Here is a 13,524-nt window from a genome sequence, read left to right on the forward strand (position 1 = left end):
ATTTCATTGTGTGTGTGTGTGTGTGTGTGTGTATCATATCATATCTTCCTTATCCATTCATCTGTTGATGGACATCTGGGCTCTTTCCATAGTTTGGCTGTTGTGGCTATTGCTACTATAAACATTGGGGTTCGGGTGCCGCTTTGGATCACTACATCTGTATCTGTGGGGTAAATACCTCGTAGTACAATTGCTGGGTCATAGGGTAGCTCTATTTTTAACTTTTTGAGAAACCTCCATACTGTTTTGCACCAGCTTGCATTCCCATCAACAGTGTAAGAGGGTTTCCCTTTCTTTGCATCCTTGCCACATTTGTTGTTTCCTGACTTGTTGATTTTAGCTATTCTGACAGGTGTGAGGTGGTATCTCATTTTGGTTTTGGTTACCTGCCATGGTCATTGTTGTTGCTCATGAGGATCAGAGGGATGGAGGAGGGATAAGGAGAGACAGCTTTTTGGAAGCAGAGGAAACAGATTAAGGCCAGATCATGGAGGGCCTTGAACATTATGAAACAAGTCTTAATTTAAAAAAAAAATTCAGAGTAGATATTTCTCCAAAGAAGATATACAAATGGCCAAGAAATATATGAAAAGATGCTCAAGTTACTAATCATCAGAAATGCAAATCAAAGCCAAAATGAGATATCACCTGACACCCATTAAAATGGTTACTATTAAAATACACCAAGTGGGGCACCTGGGTGGCTCAGTGGGTTAAGCCGCTGCCTTCGGCTCAGGTCATGATCTCAGGATCCTGGGATCGAGTCCCGCATCGGGCTCTCCGCTCGGCAGGGGGCCAGCTTCCCTTCCCCTCTCTCTGCCTACCTCTCTGCCTGCTGTGATCTCTCTCTGTCAAATAAATAAATAAAAAATCTTAAAAAAAAAAATACACCAAGTGTTGGTGAGAATGTGGAGAAATTGGAACCACTGTTCACTGTCAGCAGGAATGTAAATTGATACAGCTACTAAGGAAAATAGCATGAAGTTTCCTCAAGAAATTAAAACCAGGGACGCCTGGGTGGCTCAGTTGGTTGGACGACTGCCTCCGGCTCAGGGCGTGATCCTGGAGTTGCGGGATCGAGTCCCACATCAGGCTCCCAGCTCCATGGGGAGTCTGCTTTGCTCTCTGACCTTCTCCTCGCTCATGCTCTCTCTCACTGTCTCTCTCTCTCAAATAAATAAATAAAATCTTTAAAAAAAAAAAAAAATTAAAACCAGCACTACCACACAATCCAGCAATACCACTTCTGGCTATGTACCCAATAGAATTGAAAGTAGGATCTCAAAGAGATATCTGCATGCCCATGTTCATAGCAATATTATTCACAATAGCCAAAAGGCAGACACAACCCGCTCTATCAATGGAAAAACGGATAAATAAAATGTGGTACAAACATACAATGGGTTTTATTCAGCCTTAAAAAGGAAGAAAATCCTGTCACATGCCAGAGTGTGGATGAACTTTAAGGGCATTATACTAAACAAAATAAGGTAATCATGAAAGGACAAATTCTGTTTAGTTCCACTTGTGTGAAGTACCTCACATAGTCAAATTCACAGAAATCAAAAGTAGAATTATAGTTTCCAGGGGCAGGAGAGGGAAAGAAAGAAGAGCTATTACTTCATCGGTATAGAGCTTCCAACTTGTAAGATGATGCTGTTTCACAACAATGTAAATGTACTTAACAATATTAAATTGTACACTTGAAAATGTTTAAGATGGTAAACTTTATGTTTTTTTATCAAAATAGAAAAAAATCATTTGTTACTTAAGTCCTCAAAATCATTGTGCTGTTTTGTATTAAACATTAATTTTTTAATTTTTATTTTTTTTTAACTTGAGAGAGAATGGGAGGGGGGGACGGGAGGAGCAGAAAGAGAGGAAGAGGCAGATTCCCCACTGAGCAGGAAGCCTGATGTGGGGCTCAGTCCCAGGACCCTGAGATCATGACCCAAGCCGAAGGCAGACACTTAACAGACTGAGCCACCCAGGTATCCCTGTATTAAACTTTTAGAATTTGTGTGTGTGTGTGCATGTATGTGTGTGTGTTAGCTTGCAGAAAAATATATGTTTGTGCTTGGATCTGCATTAAACTCACTTATCTACACATCACCTTTGAATGGAAGGCTGTCGTATGGAAGAAGCAGCTAGCCTAAACAAGGGGCTTTGACACTTGCTTCATCATTGTTTATCACACTTGTGTTATCAATATTTGCATGTTGCAAAGTGTCACTTTATAGTAGCTTTCTTTTTTTCTTTTTTTTAATAGTAGCTTTCCAAAAAAATGAGATCTTATAGGACTCCTTTTACCCCATCCTTATGTGAGTCCCAAGGCACTTTTCTAGCATAAACTTTTGTAGTTTTATACATTTACATGAAGTTCAGGCCCTATTCCTTTTTTGTTTTCCCAGATAGAAATTGATTGAACTTTATCAAGACTTATTATGTGGCCTGATAAGTGATCAAATTTTGTAAATGTTCCATTTGGGATTTAAAAAAAGTATTTATCCTATTTTTGTATGTTTGTAACTACATATGTACATACATATTCATATTATTCACATTCATTTTATATATATTCATTAGAATAAGCTTTTATATTTTTCGATTAAAAAGGGATTTGTAGACCCAATACATTTTAATTATTAAATTTAATATATTCAAGAGATAAAAGTTAAATAATATATTTGATATATAAGGTTGCCTCCTATTTTATATGGATTAAACTAACTACAATTAAATGACTTGACAAGTCATTAGTGTTTAATATTTCATTATTTCACTGTTGTGTAATCTTTACTATAGGTATTAAATAACATAACGCATAAAGTGAATATTTAATCACTAACTTCTACATGGGGTAACAAGTACTGAGTTAGAGCGTGTAATTCTCAATGTGCTTAACTTTAGAAGACTTGTGTACTCACTTTTATAATTACTTATTTTTTTATTTTAAATTCAATTTTATTTTTGCTATTTGGAACTTTCCTGCTACAGTTATCTGTATTCTGTGTAAACACTAGTGAGATACTCTTCATTGTCCCAAACTGGTTCACTTTACATGACCTGAACTTGAGAAGCTAATGTTTCTCAGGTTTCAAGGCAACATGCTAAATACAGGAGCACCTCCTGGTGAAGGATGATACTGCCCTGCAGACTGGTTCTATTGGACCTTGTCATTTAGACCAAGTTAGAGGGCATGAGGATTATGAAGCCTTTAAATGTGTAATCAAGGGAATCCCGCTGTCAGAAAAATGCTTATTGCTTAAATGTTGCAACAGAGTGGTTGTAGGCATGAAATAACAAGAGTTGAGAAGATATTACAAAACAAAGATGCCATTTAGACAGGACCACAACATCTAATGGGCATACAGTGGTTTAGTACTGGCATACTAAAACGTTTCATGAGGACTGAGACGGGGTCTGTGCTGTTCACCTAGAATCCCTAAGGTACGTGGTACCTTGAATGCATCAATAAATATTTACTAAATGAGTGAATGTTAACCAGTTTGGACATTTATTCCTCAAAACATTTGAAAAGTTGCCTTTTGTTCTTCTCCCATATGACTGCATCCAACATTTATAGTAAAAACAATGAAAATATAACTTCTGAGACATTTCCTTTTTAGATGAAAAAAAATGCATGTTTGGTTAATCAGAAACCTTGAGTCAGTGAAAAATATACTTACAACTTTAGAGTTTAAAAGTTATAATGAAAATTGACCTAAACTAATTAAAGGGAAAGTGATAGGGAGTTGCATAGACTTCGTAATCAAATGTTGCTAGCTTCTGATTTCAGTTCTACAGTTTGATAGCTGTATGAGGTTGGATGAATTACTTAACCTTTCTGTCCTCACCTTCCTCTTTTATTAAATTACAGTTTAGTGAAGATGTGGTGAGTTAAGTATATGCAATGCTTTGTGCCTTCTTGGTAAATAATACATAGTAGCTATCAACTTTTTCCTCTCAAGGTACTCATTTTCCTAATTTTCAGTGGTCAGTAAACTTCTTTGGACAAGGACCATATTTTATTTATTTGTAAAACCTAGCACAGTGCCTGGCATAGGCTGGTACTTAATAAGTAAGTGTGTGTTGAATTAATAAAGAAAATAAATGTTTAAGCAACTATTTGGGAACTATTGTTCATAGTACTACATAAGATTGCATATCGTATGTGCTATGGTGAGTGCTGTGAAATGTGTAAGCCTGACAATTCACAGACCTGGACCTCTGGGGCAAATAATACATTATATGTTAATAAAAATAATTTTAAAATATTTACCTAAAAAAAGATTGCATATTGTGCAGCTTATAAGTGAGATGTCTGTAGACACATAGCCAACAGTCATTTAAAATATAAAAATAGGACATTTTCTACCCCTGGAACAATTTGTAATTCCTTTGATTAATCAAATGGTTTTGATGAGGATTTAAGGAATTCACAAGAAATGTTGCCTTCAAGTAACTGCTCATTGGACAGAGACTATACTATAGAGTAGTCACACACAGACACATTCTAGCTTAGCTATATAGTAACTTTTACACTTAGGACATTTTTCTCACTTGCTTTCATTAACACAGGCCCTGTGTTTAAGTGTAGATAACTGGTTTTGGAAATTTCATGATAAAATCTGTAAAGCACTCTAGTACTTGGTAGTCAAGAAAGGCACCGACAATGGAAGAAGGGATTTGCTTTTAATAAAAATATTTTATACATCCATCTGAAAGTTCTCATGTCGCAAACATGACAAGTACAGCTCTAAAACATATTTCACATACCTAAAGGTATATCAGCAGAAATGTCAATACCCTGGGTTATATGAAAGTACTTCACATTTCTAAATGAGAATACTATTTGCCCATAAAGTAATTCTATCAAAGACATCTCCTAATCAATAATTTAATAATCATTACCATTTTCTGCACATCTCAGAAGTGTGTAACATTCTCCAGGTCTAGGTTCCAGTAAGTAACAAATTTTTCTGGGCTTATGGAACCAAAAAATTGTTCCAAACAACTTTAATAGGCTAAGCCTATTGCCAATTATGAAATTATACTTGGGACAAAGGTCTCAAATAAAAAACTAATATATTCACTTATTCCTTTACTGACAGAGCAAAATTTGACACAAAACTCAAATTATTGTCAAGGGAAAACCATTCCTATTGTAAACAAATACAAACCTGCTTTAAATATCAGGATGTATCATTTTCCTTGAGATTTCTTGAGAGGGATTTTCTTAAACATTGTCGTGTTTATAAGAACGCACACTATTTTAGACTCATGCTTGGCCTAACAATACATGCTGAAGAAATAAAATGCAACATTTTCATAGAATGCAACTTATTTTCCAAGTTCAGAAGTTAGCTAAAGAGTGCCCATTTACAAATCTAAGCTCCATTAAACTTCTAGCTTTCTTTGACAAAACACCCAAATCCTAGAAGTCAAAAATTTGGGCAAATAGATAACATGGTAAAAGTACTTTGAAAATGGAAATATTTTCTTTTTCCTTTCCTCATCTACCCTCTTTAGTTTCTCAATTTTGTTCACCTTTTTCATAAAATACAACTACAAGAATAGTAAAATATGGTATACTCATTGGACCATTTTGGAAATAGTTAAATAGTACATCAGTACAAATTCAAATCACAGATATTTCCCCTCCAAATTAGAGGATATTGGTCCTTGATGAAAATTCAGAAAATAGGCACAAAAAAGCTCATGTAAAACATGTTTTTCTTAGAACTGTAACATTTAAATTACAGTGTGTACAGTTTTAGTACAGAATTGTAAACATCCTTAAATCCCATACATTGTAATGAATCCTACTCACTTCAGCTCATTGGTAGGATGTATCAAATAAGGGTTAATTACAAATCTAATATTTGTTTTGGCATTCGTTTCTAGGTTTCAAAACACAATATATCAAGTTCTAAATGCTTTCTTTTTCAAATTGTGAAAATTAAGGCATGGAAGTTATGCACATGTTTCCAATGAGGACTTTTCATTTTCTTCTTGTACCTTGAAAAGTTAACGTAAGACACTTGCCTCACGCTGTTCCCTACAGCAGTATAAACAGTAACTGCTAATATAGAAATTAAGATTAATGGATCATTGTTTTCATGTTTAAGTTTTGGCTCCATGCATTTTTTCAAACAGGGGATACCCACTTCACTTTTCTAACAGGAAGAAGCAGTAACTGACAAAAGAATACGAGTACCTAGAGATACTAACAGAAAAACCTAGACAGATGTACTGATCAGGATTTTATCCTGCATTCCTTCACTTGAGATGGTTACATTTATTGATAACTAACAACGTCTTAATTAGCACGGCAGAGTTGAAGATGTGAAAATGGCATGCCGTTCAACTACAGTCATCATGAATGAATGACTTCTAGGTCCTCTACACTTGAGGAAGTTTGGGAATCACTGACTTAGCATTGATTATGGTTGTGTCTAAATATGTAAATAAAACCCCAAACCACTAACAACCAATAATTCTCATTTTTCCTGGCCTATCAACATGGTGGCATAGGCAATATAGGAGATTAAAATGCAGTTCTGGCTTGTGTACTTCCAACGTCAGGGCACATGAATAGGTAAGATTTATTTTATATAGACTGTTCCATGCAGATTCTTTCTCATTATGTTCAATAAATACTAAATTTACCTATAACACAATGAGTTTCCCTTCTGATTGCTAGCTGTAGAGGTATGTTAATATTCAATATGAGTGCATTGTTGCTGAAAAATTTGCTTTCCTGGCTCTTTTTAAATCACAGCCCAATGACCTTTCTTTCCACTTTGTATTTAATTTCCACTTCTTATAATCAATAACCAAATAATAATACCACTAACATTACCAAATTTATTTTTTTTCAATATCTCATCTTAAGTTTTATTGATATCATAGCCCAGTTAGATTTCAAGGATGATAGTGGAAAGTGGAAATAGAACTGGATAAGGAATCAGAACTTCATTTGATCTTGGATCTTCCCTAAATAAATTGCATAACAAAAGTAATTCTCAAAAGTAAACGAGGTAAATAATAGTTGCCTCAAACATTGTCACAAGAATTAAAATGAAATGATATAAACAAGGATTGTAAATTATAAAGTGCTATTTCATTGCATTTTATTACTACTGTGATTTTGAAAATCTCTATATTCTATTATAGCACTGCTATTTAAAAATGTGATGGATTCCTCCTTTGAGCACAAAACCAAGCTGAGTATTTCTGGGCAGAAGTTGCAGTAGATAATGCTGCCGAACAAAGTAATAAGCTAAGACATACATTGTTGGGATATTCCTTTTCTGTATTGGCAATTCTCTTCTTAAAATGAATGAGTTTATTAACAAATATGTAAGATTCTCATTAAAACTAATTTGTCATGTGCCCATAGTAAGATGCTCAAAATCTAAAATTTAAGAATATGGCATTTTATACATGTAGAGCCATGCTTCTTTCTTTCAACCACTGCCATTAAATAATTTTTTTCATATTGAAATTATTTATCAGACTGTCAGCTATTTTGTATACAGGGTTTAGTTGGCGAGTAATGATGAACATGAATTCTACCTATTAAACTAATAACCATAAATGGACTGAAACATTACTCAAATTTCTAATTTTATGCACCTGTTTCAAACCATATGCTGTTCTTAAGTCGTTCCATTATCAAGATATCTCCCATGTTTGTTAAGCACCTCAGACACATCACATACACATGGTAAATCTGGTATTCTTCATAAATTCACCCAGAAAATCCTGTTTGACAGGGTGAATTAGACTTTTGCTAGGAATTAGTATAAGCCAAAATGACTAATCTCACATAATGCATTTGTTTATTTTCTTCTGAAAAGTCTGATCATATATTTCCTTGATGCTAAAGTTTTATACAACATTTCTTACTTCCTCTTTTTTCTCCGTGCTTAGCTTAAACACAATGCATGCACTGTAACAGAGTCTTCAGCTAAAAATTAACTTTTAAAACATGTCAAAACAAATTAGGATGTCTCATCTTTGTCTTTTACTGTTTTCAGCACTGAGTCTTCTCCCAAAATTTTACATAGTTCATTGAGTCTCTGCTGCATTTTGGGAATTCCAGCTAGCTGAGATTCTAGCCTTTGTTTTTCTTCACTCAGTGTTAAGCGGATAGCAGTATCCAATTGTTCAAAGCGCCAACCTCCTTCTCCATCAAACTGTAATAAATGAGTGTGGTATTTCCTGCATAATTAAAATGAAATAATATTATTAGCAATAATTGTGAAAAGCCATTTTAGGTTTATCATTCCAGTTGATATTCAAAGACAAATTTTAAGTAAGGTGCCTATTTTACATTTGATTTTCAAGAATCCCTTAAGAGGTTGAATATTGTGAGGTTTTTTTTTTAACCCCAGAAGTCATTGATCTCTTGGAAATTCTAGTGCTTAAATTTCTTTTATATCCTGAATGTATATGAATTGCTAAGGAAGACATGCTATTTGTATCTAATTAATTTATCTTCAAACCCAGTATGACTCCTGAGTAAATAACAAAGCTTAGTTAGAATGGGAATATAGAAAGGAAGCTGAGGAAAGAAAGTAAAAATTTTAAAGGTTATAAGGGGGGGGGGACTAATAAAAATAAAGAAAATTCAAGGGTGACTGGGTGGCTCAGGCAGTTGAGCGTCAGACTCTTGATCTAAGCCTGGGTCTTGATCTCAGGGTTGTGAGTAATATGCTGGGTGTGGAGCATATTTAAAAAAAAAAAAAAAGTTTTAAAACACTTTAAAAAAATGAAATCTTCGATAAAAATCTTTTAAAGATACTTCCATGCTTTCTTATAATGTAATTTCCTTTCTCATGGCTCTGGTTCATAATTAGAAACTTCAGAGAAGCATAGAGATAATTTTATTGATGAGACAGGAGACAGTCCATCTTGTCCTAAGGAGAGGCTAAAGTCACTCTGGTTTCGGGAATTTGTGGGGGATGCGTGGAGACAATAATGCTAGCAGAGTTGGCCTGCATGGCTGAGCCCCTCCATCTTGTCACTATGCTGAAGTGGCCCATGTTCTTATGTGTCCCCAGTTTTCCTATCTTTTCCTTATAAGTTTTCCTGCTTCTTGATCCCTTTTAAGCTCTCATCTGTCATTATTTACTATGATCAGTGGGTTTATTTCAAGCAGACTTACCTCGTTTTTTACACTGGAGATATAATTCACATACCATAAACTCATTCTTTTCAGTGTAAAATTTTTAGTTGATTCACTAGCTCATGTAACCACACTACTGTCCAATTCCAGAATATTTTCATTATCCTGAAAAGAAACCCCATACCTATTAGCAGCCCCAGCCCCTGCTCAGTCCCTGCCAACCATCAGTTTCCTTTCTGTCTCTCTGGATTTGTCTATTCTAGGCATTTCATATACATATAATCATATAGTATGTGACTTTTTGTAACTAACTTCTTTCACTTAAAATGATTTCAAAGTTCATCTAGTATGTATTTACTAATACATGCCTTTATTTTAATGGCTGCCTTTATGGCTTTTATGCCTTTTATGGCTGCTTAAAGTACTGCCTTTATTTTTATGGCTGAATAATATTCCACTGCATGATTTTACACACTTTGTTTATCTGTTCATTGACTGAAGGACCTCTGGTTTCATCTTATTCTGATTGGATAGATCATGCTGTAAGAGGAGGAAATTACCTTGTATTAAACTGTGTCTAAAAGGCTAAAAATCACTCTCAAGTTGAAAGTTCATGTGTTTGATAACATATGACAGAGATTAATGATCTTGTTTTTAATATTCTTGGACTTTCTTAACGTTGTATTACAACTGGGAGTAATTTTAGAATGCAATAGTTCTGATCTTGGGCAACTTCTATCTTCAATGTATAATGAAGGTTTGGCTCGTCACTCCAGTCCCACAACATTATTTGATTTGTACATGGGAGGAAGAAAATGTATGGGTGTTTCATGACCTGAGATTCAAAGGTATGTTCTATATAATGGGCAAAAATAATATTTCAGGGTTTGACTTAGAGGATTTTTAAGGAAGATACTATATTAACTGAGGCTCATTGGAAATAATCTGTAGGCTTCCTGTATTAATAGGATCAAGTTTAGGAAAGTGGTAGGTATAAAGCTATAATTCTTTTTTTAAAAAAAATTTTAATTAACACATAATGTATTATTTTCCCCAGGGGTATAATTCTATCTAAGAATCAAATAATTTAATAAGCGTCTGTAACTTCTGACCTCGTTGTATACTGATGATTGATTTTAATCTTTAAATCCACAATTACCGCTTTGTTGTCATGGGGAAAATATAATATATTTTTTTCTCTCTATGGAAATCTTTTCAGGAAAAATAAGAATTTCATCTAGGGAGAAAGACGAATAAGAAATGATAGATGTGTTGAATGTACAATGTCTAAATTAATTTGTAATGCAGAAGTGACATGATTTTTAGTTTTAGGGGAAAATGTACTATAAATAGCTGCAATTAAGAACACTCTTGCTAAAAGGCAGAAAATTACAGATTTTGTTACTTGCTTTAAAAATTTGCTTTAGAAATTTGTCCTCTCTACATCTATTAGATTGGCCAAAAATCCAGTACACTGATGACACCAAATGCCAACAAGGCTGTGGAGCAACAGAAACACTCATTCGTTACTGGTGGGAATTGCAAAAAGGTACAGTCACTAGGGTAGACAATTTCGCAGTTTCTTACAAAACTAAACATGCTCTTATCATATGATCCAGCAATGGCACGCCTTGATATTTATCCAAAGGAGCTGAGAAAACCTGTGTCTACCTAAAAACATTTATATGAATGTTTCTAGGAGGTTTATTTATAAATTGCCCAAATTGGAAGCAACCAAGATGTCCTTCAGTAGGTGAATGGATAAACTATTTACATCCAAACAATGGAATATGATTCAGTGCTAAAAAGAAATGAGTTATGAAAAGACACGGAGAAAATTTTTTTTTTAAAAGATTATTTATTTATTTATTTGACAGAGAAAGATTACAGGTAGGCAGAGAGGCGGGCAGAGAGAGAGAGGAGGAAGCAGGCTCCCTGCCGAGCAGAGAGCCCGATGCGGGACTCGATCCCAGGTCCCTGAGATCATGACCTGAGCCGAAGGCAGCGGCTTAACCCACTGAGCCACCCAGGCGCCCCAAGACACGGAGAAAATTTAAGTGACTATCACTAAGTGAAGAAGCCAAACTGAAAAGGCTACATACTATGTGATTCCAGCTATATGACATTCTGAACAAAGGCAAAACCAGGGAGATATTAAAGATAGTGGTTTCTAGGGCTTGAGGGAAGAGAGGAATGAATAGGAAGAGCATAGAGAATTATTAGAACAGTAAAAATACTCTGTACGATACTATAATGATGGATATATGCAACTATTAATTTGTCCAAGCCCCTAGATTGTATACCACCAAGAGTGAACCCTAATGTAAATTATGGACCTTGGGTCATAATGATGGGTCAATGTAGGTTCATCAGTCATAACAAATGTATGACTCCAGTGGACAATGTTGATAATACAGCTATGCATGTTGTGGGGGCACAGCATATGGGATATTTTTTGTTCCTTCCTCTCAATATTTCTGTGACCATAAAACTGCTATAAATAAAATCTTTAAAAACACAACAACAACAACAAAAACCTATTTGCTCTTTATGAGAAAAAAAAATGGCTGAATATATTTTCAGTGGCTCTTTAGGTTACTTGAATAAGGAACTGAATGACAGAATAGCATAGTAAATCTATTGACAAAGTCAGAAAATGCACCAGAACTAAGACTAGGTCCATGTTATCCAAACATGTGATCAATTAGGAAGCATGTTTGGAAATGACAAGTCCGTACCAGAATGGGCTCAAGAGTTCTTCTGGTGTGATTCTATGTTGTCACTGATTTGGGGATTTATAGACCAATATAATGTGTTGTAACGATCCAGTTCCTCTTGATTTTCTCCAGGGAAAAGTCAGAGGAATCACACTCACTGCCATGTACTCATCCTGGACTATATCCAGACTGCTTCTGAAGAGATTAATAAGTCAGGCTCTTATCACTCCATATGCCAATTAGTTCTTAATGACAGAGAGACAAACTCCACAGTTCTATAGAAAACGTCATTTCATGAAATGCTCTATTTTCAGGTCACCTCTCTGCGGGAAAAAATTATGAAAAATTCGAATGTTTAAATAAAGAGTAAAAATAGATTACTATCTACTCAACAGAAGTAGAACACAGAATCAAAGAATGCTAAACAATGAAAGCCTGATCTGAACTGCATACTCAGTTAACTCATAGTTTTAAAGTAAACATTCCCTATACAGTGAAAAGTCTAGAATGGCTTCCAGGACTAACTCCAATAAAGCTTGTTACTCAGCCTAGGTTTGAAATCATGTACATGACAAGAGCTTTGGCATTGAATGTGATTAGCCACCTGCTATGGAGAGAAATAAGTCTTTTCTGTCCCTTGGGAAAGACGAGACTAATGTGTACAGAGTCCACTGTAGTTACTAATATATCAAAAGAAAAGATTTTGATTGAAGGAACAGAAATATCCAAGTAGACGAGTGTACTATGAATGAACAAGTGTTTTTATGGCTTATATATACAGTGCATTTTGAGTTCCTTATAATAAGTAGAGAAGCATACTATAGTATAGAGAGTGTGATCATGGAAGTTACTTTCTTCATTTTTCTAATTCTCAGTTTCTTCATCTGTAAGGGTCTAATTAGACTATATACTCAATATAGAGTTGTTACGAGACTTAAATAAAATGAACCTGGAACAGAATAGGTGCTGAATCTGCAATAGCAACTATTATTATGTGATGAATCAGTAGAAAAGTAGGGGAATGGTAAAAAGTGTTATTTTTTTTTAAATAGGGGAAATCCCATTGAGTTTAATGAGCTGTTATTTAGAAAATATTTTCATTCATTTTTCCTTAAAACAAAACTCCTCCCCTAGAAAAGTTTTTCCCCTGTGTTTTCTCCAATTTAATCATTTGGGAGAATATTAAATTGTGGAATTTTTTTCCTGGATTTTGGAAAAAGGGCTAAAAAGATGATATAAAATTACAGAAATATATTTTTCCCAGTACATGCTATGCATTATGAATATTTTCAGTTAAAAAATATCACTCAATTTTTCAATTTATTTTCAGAATTATTGGAATGTGATAGCCATTTTCAAATAGCACATTAATCTTACAATGTTAGGTTTTAGGATATCTACACTACCAGTGAGCAATTTAACAGAAATATAGGTAGAAAATAAGTGAAATAGTCTATGCTCTATAGTGAAAGTTTAGGCAGAGTTATTCTCTGAGAAATATAAAGAAAAACTGTCTATTGCAAATTAACATTGAGAACACTCACCACAGAGAAGGCCTGTGTGTTATAGATAGTAAGGAAATCCCAGCACCTTTTGCAGCCTGAAATATCTTTCCTTCGACATCAATGCTGACAGCACTGGTACATTCATCCAGCAATGCATATTTTGGTC

At 34.5% G+C, this 13,524-nt stretch overlaps 1 protein-coding gene across 1 annotated transcript in view; it reads right to left on the minus strand.

Moving 5' to 3' along the window:
- Window positions 1-4,676: 4,676 nt before the first annotated feature.
- The window catches only part of ABCD2 (ATP binding cassette subfamily D member 2), a 64,205-nt gene continuing 55,357 nt past the window's right edge, over window positions 4,677-13,524 (minus strand). Inside the window, exons 9-10 of the mRNA XM_044228186.1 lie at window positions 13,398-13,523; window positions 4,677-8,229 (exon numbers count right to left, since the gene is read on the minus strand). Coding sequence (XP_044084121.1) covers window positions 8,010-8,229; window positions 13,398-13,523 — 346 coding nt within the window. The 3' untranslated portion in view covers window positions 4,677-8,009. The remainder of the gene's footprint in view (window positions 8,230-13,397; window position 13,524) is intronic.

The sequence above is a fragment of the Neovison vison genome, chromosome 12 (genome assembly GCF_020171115.1).
Source record: "Neovison vison isolate M4711 chromosome 12, ASM_NN_V1, whole genome shotgun sequence".
Taxonomy (NCBI): Eukaryota; Metazoa; Chordata; class Mammalia; order Carnivora; family Mustelidae; genus Neogale; species Neogale vison.